Source organism: Pteronotus mesoamericanus, unplaced genomic scaffold (assembly GCF_021234165.1).
Source record: "Pteronotus mesoamericanus isolate MK-2021 breed Mesoamerican mustached bat unplaced genomic scaffold, CSHL_Meso_final contig_58, whole genome shotgun sequence".
In the NCBI taxonomy this organism is placed as follows: Eukaryota; Metazoa; Chordata; class Mammalia; order Chiroptera; family Mormoopidae; genus Pteronotus; species Pteronotus mesoamericanus.
The window spans coordinates 4720704-4742018 of NW_026555205.1; the positions used below are offsets into that span (position 1 = coordinate 4720704).

Genomic DNA, 21315 nt, shown 5'->3' on the forward strand with positions numbered 1-21315 from the left:
GCACCCCAATACAGGGCTGTGCACAGGGAGGGTTCAGTAAGTGGTAACAGACTCCTCTTCCTGAGTACACTATCCTCACTGCAGTCTCCATTGCCTTACCACTCCCTGAAGTGTGGCTGTTACCTGCTCTGGTCCTCAGAAACTGTATTCAAAGTCACCAGTGGTCTCCATGGCAGAAAATCCTAGTAGACTCTTGTTGGTCCTTATGTTGCTTGACCTCTTGGGAACAAGTGACACTTGACTGCTTCTTGAAACAGTCTCTTCCTGGGCTGTCCACAATACACTCTCCTGCTTTCCTTCCCCCCCCCCCATCCTTGGCTGTTCCTTCCCTACCCACTTCCTAAGATTTGGCTACCCAGGCTCTGTTCTAGGTATCCTTCTTAACGTCTTCGTTTTGCCAGGATGATGTTATTCACTCATGGTTTCGCTATATTTTTGGTGCCAACTCCCCATTCTACAGGAGAGCTTTACATTTGTGACAATGACCTGACAGGTGATTTATATTAACTCGCTCATTACATAAGATGTTCAGAGGAGGTCGACTATAAGTAGTCTACTGCAGAACATAGAACAGTGTCTGAAACACAGTAGATGCTCAATCAGTTTGCTGATTAAATTTACCAACCACCGTGCAAGGCACCGCAAGGTATACTACTACTTAGGATAGGAATATAAGCAGCTTCTTTGAAGTAGGATGACTGAAGAGAACAAAAGCAAAATAAAAAAATCATTTTCCTCTGTTCAAACAATTGCAACTGACGATTCAATAACACTATAAAAATTACCTCCTGAGGGTAGTTGTATGAGGTAACTGTGTCCTGAGGAGACATAGAACATGGTCCTCTGTCCTGAAGAGACTTTAGTGAATACAGAAATATAGTTAAGTGAGGGGAAATCCAGAAACCAAACAACACATCAAAAAAACATCTGCTTTGTTTTGAAATCTCCTAAAATTAATAAAGATGATTTGTTCTGAAAGTATTCACATTTGGGAGCAACTACTAAGATAATGCTCCAAAAGGTATCACTCTAGTGCTTGATTTAGGTGACTACTCTATTTCCTATCTATATCCAACTCTACTCCCAATGCAGATACAAAAATATAACAGAGGATGGTAATTTGAACACTTTTTCAGTGGCTTTATTGTTTTAAAAGCTTCAAAATCAGTAGGACCAACAACAGTTTTGCTAAAAGCAAGCATTCCACCTAAGATGTAGCTTAGGACAAAGGTGGATAATTGGTTGTTCAGCTGTATCCTATGTAAGCAGGATGCAGTATAGTTGAAACACCACTCCCTCTGGCTCAAGACTTTGTGTAAAAGTAAAAATGATTTTAATAGGTTGAGTTATACATGAGGCTGTTATGACAGCAAAACAAATAACCAAACAAAAAACTAGCAGCAAAAACTGGTAATAATGATACGAACACAGAGGGAATGTGGGGAAGTAATCACACAAACAAGGGGAACCTTACTGTGACAAATATGAGCCCAATTTAATGTGATCTTAACATCGTGTTTCTAAAACTTTAGCCCTGGCTCAGAATGCCCAGTGTAAATGCTCAACAAGTCTAGAGAAGGATTTAGATGAGAGAAAGGCATGGAAATAAGAAGTAGGAATAAATGTTCATGGTTTCTGACAAGGCTCTATACCCTGGAAATCTTTAAATCCTGCATTTGTCCTCTCTCAGAATGCTGTGAGAAAATTACTTAGAAACTGGCTATGTATTTCATGACTGGGAGTGGAACTGGAACACAGCATAAAAAGATTGAAAGCTATTGGGATGTATGATAAAGTAAGTTAAGAACAAAAAGGAGTATGTGACAAGTGAAGTTAAAGGGTCTACTTTTGTCATGTCTGATGGTGAGATTTTTACTTGCTTTTTTCAGTTGGGAGATTATTTCAAAAAATGGTGTAAAAAGCATGTGATAGGAGAAGAGTAACTGAAGAATGAGGAGACAAACTGTTTCTCTAGAAGGGGCAAAGTAAGTAAAGGAAAAATAGGGGAAAGAATTACATATCAATTTTCTTCACCTTCCTAAGATGTAGTGCCTAAACAGTAAAAACAAAAATTTAGTACGTGAAGCTATGAAAGTTAAGATTAATCATAGTTGGGGAATACAGAGTAGTTATTCATGTTCTTCACAAATATTCCAGTTCTCCTCCTGGGTACATGGTAGGTTGCTCTTCCTGGCCTCATCTCAAGTTAAGTATGGCCATGAGACTTGTTTGGCCAATGAAATACGAACAGACATTAAAAGCCAGCATTCAATTTTCCAATCCTTAGCCCTGTGCCAAGGTCATTGTGAAAGCTCATTTCAATCAGCCTGGGTCCCCGACTACGATGAACAAAGATCTGCACTGGACATTTAACATTAGCAAGAACAACTGTCCAGTGTTAAGTTGCTGAAATTTTGGGGAGTTGTTACTGCAGCCTAACCTAGTCTCATTATAACAGCAATTGGTAATTAGAAGTAGGGTGCTGCTGTAAGAAAAACCTAACTTGGGATGGGGATTACGAACTTGTAGCTCCTAATGGAAGAGGCAACTACTCCCACCCAAAGCTATAAAAAATAAAATTGATAAATGCTTTGAACAACAAAGAGCAGTTAAAACTCGGCCTTGAAGCAAGAATTACATTGTTGTTAAAATATGATTGCATTTAGAGATATCAAAGCAAGAGTGCAACTAATGATTTACAACACCCAGTGAATACTTGCACTTGGACAAAGTGGCTCACGGAAAAGCATCCAAAGGTATGGGCTATTCCATCAATGCCTAATAAACTTATGGTGCTTGCAATCAAGTAGAAAGAAACACAGCAGTAAGAAAGCAAAGCATTATAGCAAATCTAAGTAGTGTACCTACTATTAAAAAGAATTGTCCATCGGCATATTGGCACATGAAACTAATAAAAATCAAACAGAGAAGCTGCATAATAAATTAAGCACACAGCCAGAAAAACCATGAGCAACACTAAAACCATCCAAATGAAATAAACTGACCCTTGGATTCCCCAATTTTCTATGAGTAAAAAAAGCAAGCTGAGAAAGCTGCTCAGCTGCCAAAAAGGATTATTCTCCAAACCCTACATCTATTTCAAACATGGCCAAGGAAGGAAGGTACTTGGAGTAACCAAGAGTCCCAGAAAACAATGAACCAGGCCCCTCCAGGGGACAGTACCCAGACTGGAGGCCCTCATGTCTGTGTATCATGATGTCAGAATTGCCACAGCCAAGTAACTGTGTTCCTCCCATTTTTACTGAATGGGAATTTTTACTGCAATTTTTTAGTCCCTGCTCCACCACTCCAACTTGTGTTTGTGGGGGGTAAATAACTTTGTATCTTTGGTTTTAGGCTTCCAGATCAGGAAGAGCCACATCTGGACCCAACACAGAGAGTACAACACATTTCCCAGAAATCTTGGGCACTGAGTTTAATTACAACGAATGTAATTTTCAGGTTGTCTCCTTTGACACGGTAGCAAGTATTTTGTCTGTGGTAGAGATTTTTGAATTGAATGCTGCAGTACTTAGTGCTGTTAAAGTATTTAACATTTTGACTTCCAGGCAAAGAGAAATTAGATTCTTCAGTGGGACAGGCTCTGGCCAATGGAAAAAAAAATGGAAAAGAAAGTGACCCAAGTCATCTCCAGGTGGAAGATGTACAAACCAGTGCACCATTTGGTTACCTTTTCTTTCCTTCCTTGGCAACCATGGATGGAGCTTCCATAAGCCTGAGTCCCTGAGCTGAGAACTCCTGTAGACCTCCACTGGACATGGAGCGTAAACAAGAAGTTTTCTTATATCAAGTAACTGAGATTTATGGGCCATTCTTACTGATAGAAAAATCATAATAAAATCCTTTAAAAAAAATCTCCACTGTCAATGTTTGAACTTCCTTATGTATCAACACATATTAGGAATATCGCTAAATATATTAATTTCAGAAAGGGATAGATGAGTTCCTTCTGGGCCTCAATTTCTTCATCTAAAAAATGGGAATGGCACCCTGATTACCCCATAGGTTTGTTCTGATTCAAGTACATTTATATGTATTCTTAGATCAGTGCCCTAGTACACAGTGGGAGCTATAAGTGCTTGCCATTATTATTAAATACCTACCAAATTTGCTGTAGATTCAGTTGTGCTATAAACACCTGAAGTTTCATAGTCTGGTTCTAGAGGATATTGCCAAAGTAAAGTAAAAAGTGAGCATTATTTTATAGTTTGAAATTTTATATAAACAATGATGAATGTCATAGATTCTATCTAGATCTCACTGACCTGAAGGATAAATATATTCTTCATGATATCCCCCTAGAAAAAAAGACAGAAGAAGTATGTTTATGGTAGAGCTTTTGGCTCATCACAGCCAGATGGCCAGCACTTGCTCTGTTCTCAAGTTTTATGGATATATATGTTCAAAACTAAAAAGGATACATCTTTGTAATAAGTGATTTGGGCTTTTATACTAGTCAAAAGATATTGAAGCCAGAGATTGGCTGTAAACAGTACAAATTTCTCCTCTGAAAATTTCCTTAGTTCTTAAAGTTCAGACAGAGGTGAAAAATCCAGCTGTGTGCAAATTTTCCAGTCAGGGAGTAGGCTATGATGATTAAGTTTGCTGACTCTGGAGTTAGAGCTAGATTTGAATCCTGATTAACTACGACACTCTTTGTGCCTCACTTTCTTCACTGTAAAACAGGGATAACAGTACTTAGGGGAATGAGAAGAATATAGCATGATGCTTAATATATAGTAAATGGTGACTTTAATCTGACTATAACCCATAGTTTGCTTATGTGGAGGTTAAAGGGATATATCATGCCTCATTTGTTTTTCAGCCTGTCAGGTAAATAATGCATTTAAAGGTGGCTCAGTGTACCAAAGTACTTTCCTTCAAGACTGCTATAGCACTGAAATGCAGAGAAAGTCAATCTTCAATTGTACAACTGTTCAGCAAGTAAAACACACAGGTCAAAACTAGATTTGATTATTAAACATGGTGCTTATCAGAAACACATGCATTAAACCCCTCCAGACAGCAGGATTTAAGGTGAGAACAAAGATTCGGTTACTCCGAAAATGCCACTACAGGTGAACAGAACATCTAAAGATGCCCACTGTGCTAAAGGGAAAAGACAAAAGGGTCATGCTGAGTAAAAGAGCAGAGCATACACATACTTAATCACATGCATGTCCATGCAGGTATACAATCTTAGATCATCTTTGTGCTAGATTTTTTCCTAGAAATGTCTATTTTCTTCTATGTAAGTAGCAAAAAGTAGAACATCACAAGAAAATAAAGACCTTGACCAGTAAGTTGAGCCATTCAGACTGCCTCACATCTCCATAATACACCCAAGGCCTCCAGAACTGTTTAAGTAGGCATATATGATTTTGTAGTAAAATGGTAAAAGCAAGCACACTCTGTGGTAAGGGGCACTGTAACACTGTTGAGGGCATACATACAGGCTTTAGAGTCACACAAACCCAAATTCAAAACTGATCTCTGCCAGCCACAAAGGACCACATATTACATGATTGCACTTGTATAAAATGTCCAGAATAGGCAAGTCCATTAAGAGAGAAAACAGATTGGTGGATGCATACGGCTGGGGAAACGGGAAGAGAAATGGGAAGTGACTGCTAAATGGTAAGGGATTTCTTTTGGGGATGATAAAAATATTCTGAAATGAATTGTGGTGATGGTTATACAACTCTGTGAATATACTAAAAACCACTGAGTTGTACACTTTAAATAGATGAACTGTACAGTATGTAAATTACACCTAAATAAAGCTGTTATTAAAAAATTAAATCTACCACTTACCAAGTATGACTTTGGCCATGTCGTTTACCCTTCCAACCTCAATTTTCTCATATATAAAATAAGGATACCACATTCCAAAAAGGGATACAGTGTAAGTATTATATTAAATTATAAATATCATTACTTAGTACATAGGATTCAATGAATAGTAACTGGGTGGGGGGCAAAAAACAAACCCAGAATTTATTTATAAAAAATTGTGTATTTATTCTTACATGTTTAAACTTCAGTCACCTTCAAAGTACTCTCCATTTGATGCAATATACCTATTAAGACTTTTTTCCCCACTGCTGAAAACAATTTTTGAACTCATCAATTTTGATGTCTTTAGGACTTCTGCCATTTTTTTGTTTCACCTCTTCCACATCCGCAAAATGTTTCCCTTTGAGGACTTTCTTTATCCAGGGAAACAAAAACAAAGTCACTGTGGGTAGGATCAGGCGAACAGGGAGGATGGGGCATGGGGGTCACGACGCTTTTGGTCAGAAACTCCCGAACACTCAGCTCAGTGTGGGCTGGTGTGCTCATAAATCACCCATCATGAAATGGGCAAATGTGTTTAAGTCTTCAAACAAAATTCACTGAAGCCAAATGCGGCCTCTCATACCACCATCAACTGGTACACTGACACAGATGGGTTCCTAGAACACTCACCTAGCTGGGGAAGCCTGAACTACAAGAGGCCAGCCCTCAGAAGGTAATTCCAGGTTTTTTGCGTCTCCCCTTGTATATTAAATTTTAAATATAATTACTTAGTACATAGAATTCAACAGTAATATTTATAGGTTAATTAGGGTTCTTTGGGCAATGAAGTTATTTCATAGACGTTTGGAAAATAAGTTACATGAAAAACCTAAAGTAGTTATTAAAAATAGTGAGGACAACATGAATAATACCTTATTAAATAAGGAACAGATGTTTTCCATACCGAAATCTCCCCAAATCAACTCACTATAAACCTATGCAAAAAGCTGAAAATAGGTTATAATAATGTAGAGGGCCTACAGAAATACCGAGACATCTTCAAAAACCTAGCAAGCTCTGAGTCAAGAACTGCTAACTCTTCCAAAATAAGCTACCAAAACAGAATGAGACCCGCCCCCTAAACAAGAAATTTTGGTCTATATCACAGCCCAGATATTCTAATGCCACAAGAATCATCTTTAAAAAAAAAACCCAAACATTTAACTGTAATTGACTCACCGTTGTCACTCTGGCAATCACCCTCCTCTGAACTCAAAGTCTGTTTGCCTGAGTTACGTCCTCGCCTTGCAACACAGTATGTCGAAGTAGGAGGAACCATTGTGGAGGGCCTTCCATTATTCTGTACCAAAGAGACACACACACACACACACACACACGCAGTTTTCCCTCTATAGTCAGAAAGTATGTGTATATATGAGGTCTGTCCGGAAAAATTCCAGCCACTCTTAATAAAACTAGAATGGTTTGCATGACATTGATGTAACGTGGCAGGCAAGGAGAGTGGACTGGAATGCACATGTGTGAACAATGACAACTTCACTGTACTAGTCAGTTGGGGGCAGTAGACGCCATTGAGTGAGCACATGTACTGTGTGGCCATCACATTAAAAATGACTGAGCAGGTAGAGCAATGAATCTGCATCAAATTTTGCATTGAGCTTGAACATTCCTCCACAGAAACTACTTGGATGATTCAGAAGGCCACAGCTAAGGGCAACTGCTCACTTCAACACAACACACCCGCTCATGCAACACATCTGTCACCCAAATCATCAAATTGAAACATCAAATCACCCAGGTGACTCAGCCCCGCCTACAGCCTAGATTTGGCACCCTCTGATTTCTGGCTTTTCCCAAAACTAAAATCACCTTTGAAAGGGAAGAGATTTCAGACCGTCAATGAGAGTCAGGAGTATACAATGGGGCAGCTGATGGCGATTGGGAGAACTGTGTGAAGTCCCAAAGTGCCTACTTTGAAGGGGACTGAGGCGTCATTGTCCTATGTACAATGCTGCTTGTTTCTTCTTCAAGAAATGTCTCTATTTTTCATAGTACATGGCTGGATAGTTTCTGGATGACCTCATATATACACATATATATTTTAATGTGCTTTAGAGTTAAAAATATGGGGCAATAATGACCAAGAAAACAGAAAATATTAGCCCATATTACTAAACAGGCAAGATTATGTGTCCAGCTCTACCTCCTTCTCTAAACACAACTAAAAATTTAAAAAAGTTTTCTTCTCCTACGTTTGAAAGTACTAAGATGAAATCATGTTTTTCAGGAAGGGCTTTATTTGGTCATTTGTATAATAGGCTAAAATTTATACACATTGCCTTTATTTAAAGAGAGAAAAAAGTAAACAGCTTTTTCAGTATATTTTTTAACTACTTACAGGTAAAGTTGGATAAGCACTCTCATCCCCTTCTTCAATTTCATAAAAAGTAATGGTTTCTTCCAAGCCCTGGGGCATCTGTCCATTTTCTGGGGCAAAGCTATATTGGCACTCCTTATTCACGCACTGCATCTGGCGGTGACTACGTCTAAAGGAACTTAAGTATGTTGGAGAATGAAATGGGGGAATTATAAAATATGATAGTAATTTGTTTCTAATTTCTAAATAACAGCTCAAACATCTCAATGTTTACACCTAAAAAACAGTCCATACATTTGTTGCTCAGCAGCGAAGCCAGACTTACTTACTTCCTCTGAGTTTTGACACTTCAAATGCACTTACCGAGATCTATAGGAGAAGTTATCATAGCTCTGGCAGCACTTCTTCCCTGGGCCAGAGTAAAAACCAACTTTATGGTCTGCCATACTGGGCCTGTTTATAGAGCGAGATGAGTCCCTAAAAAGAAGGGGAAAGGCAAACACAATTCTTTATTCACTAGTGTTTGAGTAGTCAATCTTTGTAGTTAAATAGAATTAACACATCTTTCTAAAAATATACACATACAAAGAGCTTTGCTCTCCTTACTACTGGCATTAGGCCTATCCATTATTAATGACACTCACATCTTGATGGCATTTTATCTTCTAGCACCTCTTCAACTGTTCCGTTATTTCCCTCGATTGTGGGAATGTGAACCTTCCAATAAATGCTTTTGACAAGAATTTAAGTGTACATAAGTTTCATCCTCTACGCTTTCCATAGGATGAAATTAATAAGGAATCTAAACATTTAAGATGTTTGTAAATTCTAATGTAAATCTGTCCAGGAACTATTTCCAATATCTAAACAGAGATGTACATTATTTAGAAAGTCAGTTAAGCCTTACCTGGGCATCCCATATCCCCGACCTTGTCTCTGAGATGAATGTTGAGGATGAAAATGTTCATTAGCCGTAACATTGCCAGCTGTCTGTGAGTAGTGCATTGCAGGGTCATGCCCGTAATGCATGATACTATGCTGAAGCCTGGGTGCAGGCAGGGTGTCTCCCCTGCTGTAAGCCATAGACATATAAATTTCTTTTCCTTTCACTTTCCTGAACATCTTCTTCTGTTGCTTCACGTCTACCTCAGGCATTACTTTCAGGCAAACAAAGAAATAGCAAATAATATTCATAACCAAAAAGCAAAAGACCCAGTGTCTCCCCACCACACCCACAAATGCCAAAAACTCTGAAATGTTTTTCTTAGGAACAAATAAAAAAATACAGGGAGCGAATTTATGTACTTTTTTAAGGATTATACTAGATCTTCTGTTTGGAAAGGCAAAACCAGCAGTAATTTCTGTATCAATGGACATCTCAGCACTACATTTAGGATAGGCAGCTTTGATCATTAAAATGTAGAGTTAATGCCTATTAATATTTCTGGCTGCTTCTGTGAGGTGTTTTCGTAATTCTCTAAGAAACCATTTTCCTTCAAGTTTTAGAATCTAAAATCTACTTCAGCTTAAGTGTACACGAAGTACCTTAGAAAAGTGGTTTTCAGCCAGGGATGCTTCTGCCCCTCCTAACCTTGGGGGAGATGTGGAATATCTCTGGAGACATTTTTGGTTGTCAAAACTGAGGGAAGTATACTATTGGCATCTAATGGATAGAAGCCAGGGATGCTGCTAAGCATCTCAGGATACACAGGACAGCTCCCTGTAAAGTATTATCCATTATAAAATGTCAGTAGTGCCTAAGCTGAGAAACTCCACCCTACAACAAGGCTTATTTATACCTTTTTTAAAAATTACAATGTAGGGTAAAACAAAGGAAAATTTTTAAAAGATTTTATTTATTTATTTTTAGAGAGGGGAAGGGAGGGGGGAAGAGAGGGAGACACACATCACTGTGTGGTTGTATGGCACGCACCCCCTGCTGGGGATGTGGCCTGCAACCCAGGCAGGTGCCCTCCACTGGGAATGGAACCGGCGACCCTGTGGTTCGCAGGCCGGCGCTCAATCCACTGAGCCACATCAGCTAGGGCACGAGGGGAAAATTTAAAAAATCTTCAGTATACAAACCCATTTCTGGGAAATAGGCCCCGGACATTTTCTGGTAACCTCTTCCTTTCCGACTAGGCATAGCATTCCAGGCAGGAACAGGTGTCACTTGAGTAACTGGTTTTAAGTTAGCCAGTGGAACAACATGCCTTGAAGTTAAAGATACCACTATGAGGCCATTGCAACACAGACGTAATTCTCATTTGATACACAAACCCCACCCCTTCTGCTTCATTTTCAAGTGTATTCTACTTAAAACTATTGATACTTCTTTCCCTGTTGAGGTTGATTTTCTTTTTTTAAGATTAGAAAACCTAAGGGTGATTTGTACAATTTCACAGATGTTTGCAGTACAAATCATGTCCCAAAGGAAAGGTTGTGGCTGACTAGTTTACACATATTTATTTGTTGCCTCTCCTTGGAGAATTTTATTTTCCCAGCCCACTGACTCCAGGATCAGCTATGTAACCAAGGCGATGCTTTAAGAGCCAGCACATGGTTTGACATGGCATATTTTTTTACTCTACCCAAAAGAGAGCCTTGTTGGCCTAGGCCGCCTTTGCTGATCCACTATGAACATGCTAAATGAACAAGAAGTGACTATTGTTCTAAGCTGCTGAGATTTTTTGGTCATTACGGCAGTATAGCCTCGTGTAATGGTCCTCAAAGTGTGCTAACAGCAGTCACCTGGAAACTTGTTAGAAGTTCAAAATCCACCACAGACTTACTGAATCAAAAACTGGGGGCAGAGGTCATCCATCTGTGCTTTAACGTTCTCTCCAGACAACTCTGGAGCACATTAAATGTTTGAAAATGACAGGGTGCTGTGATATATTGGCAGAAGCTCAGTTGGCAAACCAGCTTTCCAATTAGTACGAACAGTTTTTTAAAAGAATTCTGTTGCACTTACTATTTGTAATAAGCTGGCTAGTGCCTAAAATTTATCAACTTTTGTACATATGTATACAGTCACGTATTGCTTAACAAAAGATGTACTTTCTGAGAACTGCATCATTAGGCAATTTCATCATTATGTGAATATGACAGAGCGCACTTACACAAACCTAGATGGTATAGCCTACTATGTGCCTAGACTAAATGGTGTAACTTTTTGCTCCTAGGCTACATGCCTGTACAGCATGTTACTTAATACCGCAGGCTATTGTAACACAATGATAAGTACTTGTGTATGCGAACATATCTAAACATAGAAAAGGTATGGTATAAAGGATAAATGGCACACACCTCTACTGGGCACTTAATGAATAGCGCTTGCAGGACTGGAAGTTGCTCTGGGTGAGTCAGTGGGTGAATGTGAAGACCTAGGGCACTACCGTAGACTTTATAGACACTGCCCCACAAACCCTGCCCCCGCTTCCTTCCAACAGGCCCAGACACAGAGCATCACAGCTCTCAGTGCTGCTCCATGAATGCTGTGGGCTGGAGGAACATGAACATGAAGCTCCATGTGGGCTGAATTAATTGGAAATATCAAGGAGAAAATGGCTGGGGAGGGAGTGAAAGGTGGCCTGAGGATCAGCAGGAAGAAGAAACTAGATGGAGACATAAAGGAACATAGGGATTGTCATGGCAACGTGGATTGGGCTATTGCATGTTGGAGCAGTGGTCAGATTGAGGAACTTTGTGGTATTCGTAAAAAAGAGGGTGTTTAACGTGGAGAGGGTGTAGACCTGGGGACTCAGTAGTTTGACTTTGGAAATTTGTTTTTGGCTCCACTGACCCTATCTGGCATAAAGGGCTCTCTTCGACACTGAACTGATGAAGAAATGAAACTTATCTATGCTTTACATTATTACGACCTGAACATATTTTCAAAGTACAGGGACAGGCTGGTTCCACACTACCCCGGACAGCTTTTACTGAAGTGTCAGTGGCACTTCATATTTGTTAAGGTAGCTCCTGTGGACTTGTGTCCTTCTCTAGCATCTTAGGTCCTCAACGAACAATGTACTCTGAAGACCGTCATGCTGGAACTGGGAGGGCTGTGGCACCCCCCAATTATGTAGTGATCGGGGGACAGGCTCCTCTGTGCTGAAACAGGTCAACAGCTGACTGATGGGGATGTGATCTGTGCACTCACAACTGAGGTGCTGTGAGTGAGAGGGAATCTACTGCCATGCTCCACAGATACTGCTCCCATCAGAGGAAAAGAGATTCCTCCTGAACCACATATTTTTTCCATTTCTTACATGACACTCGGCTCCATTATAATCCTACAGGACCACTGTCATAGACTGAAACACCATCATGCAGCACATAACTGTATTGAGATTTCATACTTTAACATACACTTTCACACTTCAAGATTAGTCATCTTAGGCTAGTACCACATGTAACTTTGGTTCTCTTCCTAGCATCCTGGTAACTCTCAATTTAATATTACAAAAAGGCATCAGGAGCCAAAGATTTTAGTAATTCAACACATTATTATATTCTTACTTTTCTGCCAGTTCTTCAATGAAGACTGTTACTGAATTGTTCTCATTTCCAACTTCCTGTATATGAGCATTATAATATTTCCCATCTGATTCCAAGCGAACCTGAAAGAAATGAACAGACAGAATACATCCAGTCTCAAGTCTGTTGGCAGATGTGGCTTCTGCCAAAAACACCGCATTTCCCCAAATGGAGTTCAGTATCTACTTATTAAAGCAGTTGATAATCAACACTGCTGCCCTGGCTGGTGTGGCTCAGTGGACTGGTCGCCAGTTCAATTCCCAGTCAGGGCACATGCCTGGGTTGTGGGCTTGGCAATATGTAACCACACATTGATGTTTTTCTCCCTCTCTTTCTCCTTCCCTTCCCCTCTCTAAAAATATGTAAATGAAATATTAAAAAAAAAAAAGCAACATTGCCAGTCTGGTCCAATGGAGGTAGTGCATGCTGAAAACGCCTACGTCTATTCACAAAAGTTTGTAATTAAAATTTAACACAAACATTAAAATTTTTTTCTAGAATTCTGTAAATTAGTTTTGTTTGACTCTTATTAATGACTAAAACCACAATCTTGGAAAAACAAATTACTTCTTCTTTAAAGAAGGAACTAACCTGACACTTGTCTCCCAAATAGTAATGTCTTCCAGCATATTCCATGTAATCAGTTTTTTGAAGTTCTATTAAAAGAAAATGAAGAATTATACTCAATAAAACTGTTTCCTTTCCTATTTTATATCATTTAATATTCTAATTTACTTTTACCATAGTGTCTTTAAAATGCTACCTCCATAAGTAAAAATCGGAGGGGGTGTGTTCCTAAACGGTCATTATATCAGTCCTGATGGTTTATTTCTGTTGTCAATTTAAGGAGACTGGTAAGTATAGTTTTCTGTTACAAAACACAAATAAGTGGAAATGAGGAGGTTGCAATCTTAGAGTTGGTCAAACACCCATAAGGTAAAATTTGAAAGTAACATATCTCAAAAAAATATACATAGTTTTTCCAAAGCAGTCTATTATTTTTAACAACTTACTGTATTCCACTAGGTCTTAACCTCATTCTATATTGTTAACTATGCCTAGGTTCATGTGGTTCCATGTGTTGAATATAAAACTTTAAAGGCTACCTGTAAGAATTTTAAAGCCTACTTTGACCAAACTACTCAACTCTGTCACAAATCTTTACTTATGAACACTGAAATTTGAATTTCATATAATTTTGATTAGAACTTCACATAATATACCATTCTTTTCATTTTTTTCCCTACAGTTCAAAAATTTAAGGACTGTTCTTGGCTCAGAGACCATACAAAAACAGGTGGCAGGTCAGACCTGGTACACAACCCATATTTGCCAAACCTGACCTACTCATTTATTAATGAGGGCCAGTCTCAACCGTTTAAATTTAAGATGAGCCGATTTTTAATTACTACAAGTTTCTGGTACTCTTGGTTATCAAGGTTGTCTCCACATAGAAGCTAAGTTGAAATCCACAATAAATATCAGACTCTAAAAGATCCCTCCCCACTTCTAAACCTGTATGTTTCCTCCTTTGGATTTAAATCATGTTACTGAGTAAGGCAAAAATTATGTACCTTGCTGTTTTTCATAACAATACAATGAAAATGTCTTATTAGAAACAATTTGCAAAATTATTCTCCTGATCTGTCAGGATTCAGAAGTATCCTGCTGATATTCCATTACCTTTTCTGCTGTCCAACCAAACATCAAATTCTACATTACGATAGATTTCTGGATCCAGAGCTTTGAGCACCTTATAGGGGAAGAGCATCTTTGATGGATTTTCTGGAGACTAAAACAAAAATAATCATGCTACAAACTCACCATCTTTAGCTTGTCTTCCTTGTATGAAGAAGAAAAAATTAAGGTTCTTTTTTTTCCTTAAAAAAAAAAAAAACTATACATATGCCTCCCTTTCCTTTATTACAACAAGAAATAAATTCTACAATAAATTTTACTGTAATATTTCCCATCTGATTCCTAAATCAGATGGACTAAAAGAAGGAGACTAAAGAAGCAATATGCAAATATTCTAAAAGGTTTTAGATCAGGAGACTAAAGAAGCAATATGCAAATAATCTAAAAGGTTTTAGATGGCAGAAGAGAAATACTGTCTCAAGCAGTCAAAAACTCAGGATACATCACGTATCTATCAATGCAACACAGACCAGGATTAAAGATTCAGTCAGAGCTATTCAACAAGTCTCCTCTTGAGATGCACACAGAGGCGCAACTGTTTCTGTACCCTAAAATCACCTGGAAAAATCTTAAAACTTTACTTCATTTTGGTTGAAATCTGTTGTAATTTCCAAAGGAATTACCCTTTTCTTCTCCTTTCCTAGAATCCCACCATATTCAATACTGTTCCCAAATTACCATCACTTGGGGCATACATAGATACTGTTATAATACTAATATTTACCCTATTTGGCTTGCCTCCAACTTTATGTCTGCTTAATTTTAAGCCTATACAGATGATAAAATATCTGTTTCTCCAACCGGGATTATAACCTATTTTCTTTGAATAGGTAAGGATAAGCATTATATTCTTTAATGACAAAAAAAGAAACCTCAGTATTGTAAAACTGATTATGAACTAAGTATCTATTGGGTTCGTAATATAACTTTCAAGTAACAGCTCCTGAAATTTAAATGTTCAGTTTATTTTGAAAAATATCAACAATTCCAAAAGAATAAAAATCCGAGAACATTAAGCATACATTTCACATTTTCAGATTAAGACTTCCATAAAGAAAAACATCAACTCCTCCCCGACTTCATATTACTAGAATGGACCATTGGACCTTAATCGGTTTGCTGCAAACCAAAATTATGAAAAGTTTTTGCCCTAGTAAATCTCAAACCTTTGCTTCTTCTGTTCCTCCACTGTACCCCTCCGGTGTATTTTCGACATTGCAGCAATCACCCCACTCTTCAGTCCTAATTGAAAAGATTTAGAACAAAATGTCTTATATAAATGTACTACCTAAGAAAATCTTAAATCTTATGACTATCCTACCACCTAGTGGTACTAAAGTAGGTCAGTTCTAAAAAAAAAAAAAATGAGGTACTTTTCCAGTCAATATCCGCATTTATGCTTCCTTTGTATCAGTTTGCACTACAATATACTTAGCAGATTACCTCCTATTATTTCATAACTCCTGGGAGGACAAATGCTTCAGAAGGTCCCTAAGATTCCCACCCTCCAAGTGTTCACACCCTTGTGTGATTCCCTTCTCTTTAAGTTTACTTCTAATCAATAAACAGGATGTACATCATTATATTATGTAAGAATGTAGTGCTTGTCTTATTAATCACTCATTCTTGCTTATTATAAGGAAACAAGCAGCCATGTTCACCAACCATGTGGCAAGGATCTGAGGGTTACCTCTGACTGACAGACAGTAAAAAACTGAAATTTTCAATCCTACAGCTGCAAGGAACTAAACGCTACCAAGAACCATGTTGAGTGGGGAGGTGGATCCTTCCCCCAGTCAAAGCTTCAGAAAATAACTCAATCTTGGCCAACGCCATCACTGCAGTCTTTTGAGATCCTAAGAAAAAGACCCAGCTATACTGTGCCCAGATTCCTAATCCATATAAATTGTGAGATATGTGTGTGTTATGCTGCCAAGCTTGTGGGAATACTGTTATGTAGCAATAGATAATTAACACATGCTGCCTTCCTAATACTATAATTTCTATAAGCCTCAGTCCAAATCACAGAAGAATAAAGCAACTTATTTGGGAATGCAGGGCGTTGTCCCCTGCATTCTCAAATTAAAAAAAAAAAAAAAAACCTCTTCTACCACCAAAAAGAAAAAAATTCAAAGCATTACCTACCCAAGAAATAGAACTGCAAGGCAAAAAGACAAGGTGAGACCTGACTGGCACCAAGCTTATCTGAATTTCCAGACAGAATTAGTAATCAGGAAAAAATATTTCATATACAAAGTTTTTGACTAAAGCTGTTCAGTAATAGCTGCTTCCTCAGAGGCCACAATCTATACTCCTAGTGAGTATAAAAGGCAGACTCTCAGCTCCTAAAACTCCGCTTAGCTCAAAAAATACTTTTTTGTACTAGCTGGACATGTGTGTCAAGTGACCACTCTGAACCTCAATTATCATCTACAAAATTATGGTGCTAGTTTAGAATCAGCTCTTTTCTCAAAGTGTGGTCCACAGCCTATCTACATCAGAACACTTGAGCATATTTGTTAAAAAAAACAGATTCCTGGCCTTACTCAGACCTGATATATTGTGAAGGTAGTCCCAAGAATCAACCTTTCTAACAAGTACCCTAAGTAATTTGTATACAACTAAAGTTTGAGAATCACAGGATTAGATAATTTTAAAGTCTCTTCTAGCAATTAAAAACAAAAAACAAAAACTTGATTCTGACTTGGACCGAAACCCCAAAGCCAGAGCATCTCACAATACAACCTATCTTTTTGGCAAAACTTCTCTTCCCCCATTAAAAATGTGTATCTCTACACATACATACGAGACGGGGTAAGGGGGGTGGAAGAGGGGAGAGGCAGATAGATGGAGGGAGGGGAAGAGAAAAGAGAAGAGGAGAGAGATTGATTGATTTTGAGAGAGCAAGAATGAGTGCGTATGTGTCTTTGTGTGGTCTAAGTCATAAATGCTTGCCAGCTCTCTTCCACTTGCAAATTTTATACAGAAAGATCAGCTGGTAGCTGATGTCCCCTTTCCCTTTATTACCTATCCTGAGTTAAACTCTTGTAGGCAACATGGGCATCCTCACTGCCAGTGACAGCATTGTTTCTGTTCTTCTTGGAACTACTTCGAAACAATTCAACTGCAGTCTTCAATGCTTCTTCATCCACAACAAACACATCTTTATAGAGAATTTCATACAATACAGCTAAAGAAAAGAATGGTCAAAACTCCAATTATCCAAATAACATTCTTATAACAATGTGAAAATAGCCATAACCCAGTATACAAATTCTACAGGTACCAACAAGGTTTTAAAAAGAGTTATTCATGGCAGGTCCCTCAATCTAAAGACTGGCAACAAATCACACCCAAACATTTATAAAGCCTTCACGTACCTTGACAAACAGCTGCACTTGACTGAAATTGTTTTGAGTACACTGAATCATAATGACCATTACTTGAATAGCAGAGTAGAATCTGAAGAAGAGAAAAACACACAGACAGTGAATGCTATATATCTTATAACCATGAAATACTTAAAATTGAGTTGCAAATCAGAAACTGATGAACTAAAATGAATGTTTTATTTTACACTGTGATTTTTAGATTCTCCATACAAGTGATATTATAGAGTATTTGTCTTTATCTGACTTATTTGACTTAGCATGTCAATTTTACCTCAGTAAAACTGGGGGAAAAATGTTTTTTAAAATCTAAAAATAGATAAATGCAAGCTATACCTCATAAAGAGATTTTCTTGACAGGGGCTTTTAAATGCCAAGATTAACATCACTACTAAGGCTATACTGTGAGCCTCAATCATGTTGCAATTAATATAGCCAACAAATACTAACTCACAAATTTGAAAAGATAGGACCTTTTATAAAATGAATGATTGAATATAATGGAATGCCTAACAGAAGTCAAAAGACCCAGCTCAACTTCTGAAAATGAATGGACAAATTAAGCCAAACACCCAAATACCCCAAACTCAGATATGGGAGAACAGACTTCAATTTATTCAAAATGTTACCCACTGTACTGAATAGCAATATATAAACATACTTTGTAAGAGCAATGCTACTAAAGAGATTTCCTTGGGGGCTACAAAATCAATTAATTTCTTAGTTGATTCCTTTGATTGCTAGTGTTTTCAAAAACAATTCAAAGGCCATGCTTACTAACCAAATTATTTCAGTAAAAATGCTCCCTGGATCCATGTAATAAAATTTGTTGTTTTTAAAGATTTTACTTATTTACTTTTTAAGAGAGGGGAAGGGAAGGAGAAAGAGGGAGAGAAACATCAATGTGTGGTTGTCTCTCAAACGCCCCCACTCGAGACCTTGGCCCGCAACTCAGGCATGTGCCCCGATTGGGAATCGAACTAGCGACCTTTCGGTTCACAGGCCAACGCCCAATGAGCCTCACCAACCAGGGTGAATTTTGTTTAAATAACTGCTCCAAAACCTTTTTGAACGTTTGTTAAAAAACCTCTGTCTTGTGTACAGTATGTAATCCCTAGTGATTAAGTCTATTTCACTTGAGGCCATTTCTGGTAGCAGCAACATGAGGTACCAAAGACGATTTTCTGTGATCTGTGGGAGGATGTTGCCACAAAGCTTCCCTGGCAGAAGATTACCCTAAGGAGTCTTTTTTTCTACCTTCCTACACTACCCTGGGCTAACTTCTGCTAATAATCAAGTTCTCTGATACTAGGTCCATTATTCTGATAGCAGGTTTATTTTTCTTCTGTAGCCTTTTTTTTTTTTAATCACAATTCCCAACTCCACCAGTAAATCCATTTCAAAGTACTGAGAGAAGTGTCAAGCTAAGCTTTACTCATAGCAAAGTTTAAATTACGAAGTTTCACCCACCCCAAGGGGCATCTGAAGAATAATGAGCAGATTTTGAACAGAGAAGCCCTTTGTACTTTGGACAGGAATAATTAGGAACTCCAACTAAGAAAGACTAATAACTGGAGGCAGTTGTTAGGGCGTAGTTAAGGAACCCAGCTAACCAGAACTGATGAATAAACAGGAAAGACTATAGAGATGACCATACAAGTTCACTATTCAATTGGCAATTAGTTCCATTTTGATTGGAAGAGGCAAAACTAGGCATGATAACTTTTATGTTCCTGGTGGTATCTCAACATAAAATAGTAGTTCTCTCACAAATTGTGGGTGGAGTATTTGTTGAGGTGTGCCAGTTAGGATGTAATGGCAGTAAATTAGTAAAAAAAAAAAAATGAGGGAGATCTATATTATTGATAAGGACAGGTATCTAAAAAAAAAACAAGTAACAGAATGTTAACAGATGAGCCTAATTACATAAAAAAATGCAGAGAATAATATAAAAGGATATACACCAAAACTTAATAGTTGTTACTATGAAGCACATGAGATTAAAAAAGATGGAGGCTTAACTTCTTATTCTACTTTTCCAGATTTAAGTTTTATTTTGTTTTTAATATAAGTATTCATGTCCACTCTTTCGAGATAGAGCAAATGGGCTGGGTGAAGATGGCTAGCTTCCAGCATTCACTCTCACACTAACTACAAAATGCAGAGTTCAAAGTCAACACAGAAGGTGAAAGGTACGAGGGTGAACATTAGGCATTTATTTGCGTAAAAATTGGTTCCCAAAGGCTTGTCAGTTCAATTTCCAGTCAGGGCACATGCCTGGGTTGCAGGCCAGAACCCCAGTGGGAAGCACATGATAGGCAACCAACCACTGATGTTTCTCTCCCTTTCTCCCTCCCTTCCCCTGTCTAAAAATAAATTTAAAAAGTCTTTTTAAAAACTTGGCTCCCAAATATATTTTATGGAAGGCTCATTAATACTGATCACTGCTTTTAATAAAAGTTATATTAAAAAACCCAAACAATTCAAATATAAATTTTATGACCTGAACTGAGATATAGCAACTCACTTTTAAGCAAAGCAAGGCAACACATAAGGAAAAGTACCTGCTACTACCTGGCTTTTCCATACTTAAATTTCAGTATGAACACACACTCATTTTATATATGTATTCCCCAATCAGACATATATATATATACTATCCTGTGCATGCAAATACCCAATGGCTGATAAGTATTAGCTCTGTGTATATGTACGGATGATAATTATATATGATATTCTCATGGTTGCACACACTCAGCAGGGCTTAACTCAGTATCTCTGAGATATACAAGACTCATTTGAAAATGGAGCTGTATAATTTGTAGGAACTAGGAGGTGGATATATGAAGGTTCACTATAAAAGTCTTTTAACTTTTCTCTTTATGAAAATTTTAAGAATAAAATGTCGGGGTAAAATACTGAATTGCAGGTTTAAAGAATCCTGGTAAAAATCTAAATGTCTAAATCTCATCTCAGGCAATGCTACGTACAATGCTAAAACAGAAGTTAATGGTCCTCTTCCTCAAACAATTCTCATTATATCACAACTTTTGTTTAAAAATTCTAAATGAGTGTTTTAGGGCAACTGTACTGGTATCTGAAATTTACTTTGAAATACATAAAAATTAAGATGGGTTAATGAATGCATAGAGGGACGAATATTATGTGATAAAACAAGGATACTAAAATATTAAGAGCAGACTCTAAGTGGTGGGTATGGATGCTGACTATAAAATTCTTTTAGCTTTTCTGTATGTTTGAAAAATTTCAAAAATATTGGGAAAAACATCATTGTACAGAAAACATGTATTCTGTACAATAAAAATGCCAAATTGTTGGCATGGCCTACCACCCCTATCATTATGTAAGTCTAGCCTATCTTTTTAGCATTATCCTCTCTCCACCGAACTATTTGAGTCTTAAAGGGTCTCTTGCTTCCATGCCTTTGCATATAGTGTTTCCTGAGTAGTGACCTTCATACTTGTTGGA

General features: G+C 37.8%; 1 protein-coding gene across 1 annotated transcript in view; it reads right to left on the minus strand.

Moving 5' to 3' along the window:
* The window catches only part of ALG13 (ALG13 UDP-N-acetylglucosaminyltransferase subunit), an 80173-nt gene that overhangs the window by 29762 nt on the left and 29096 nt on the right, over positions 1-21315 (minus strand). Inside the window, 14 exon segments of the mRNA XM_054580358.1 lie at positions 786-857; positions 4125-4180; positions 4287-4319; positions 7039-7159; positions 8219-8375; positions 8561-8674; positions 9105-9354; positions 10283-10410; positions 12722-12822; positions 13331-13395; positions 14423-14531; positions 15604-15679; positions 17465-17627; positions 17818-17899. Of these exon segments, the coding sequence (XP_054436333.1) occupies positions 786-857; positions 4125-4180; positions 4287-4319; positions 7039-7159; positions 8219-8375; positions 8561-8674; positions 9105-9354; positions 10283-10410; positions 12722-12822; positions 13331-13395; positions 14423-14531; positions 15604-15679; positions 17465-17627; positions 17818-17899 (1527 nt within the window).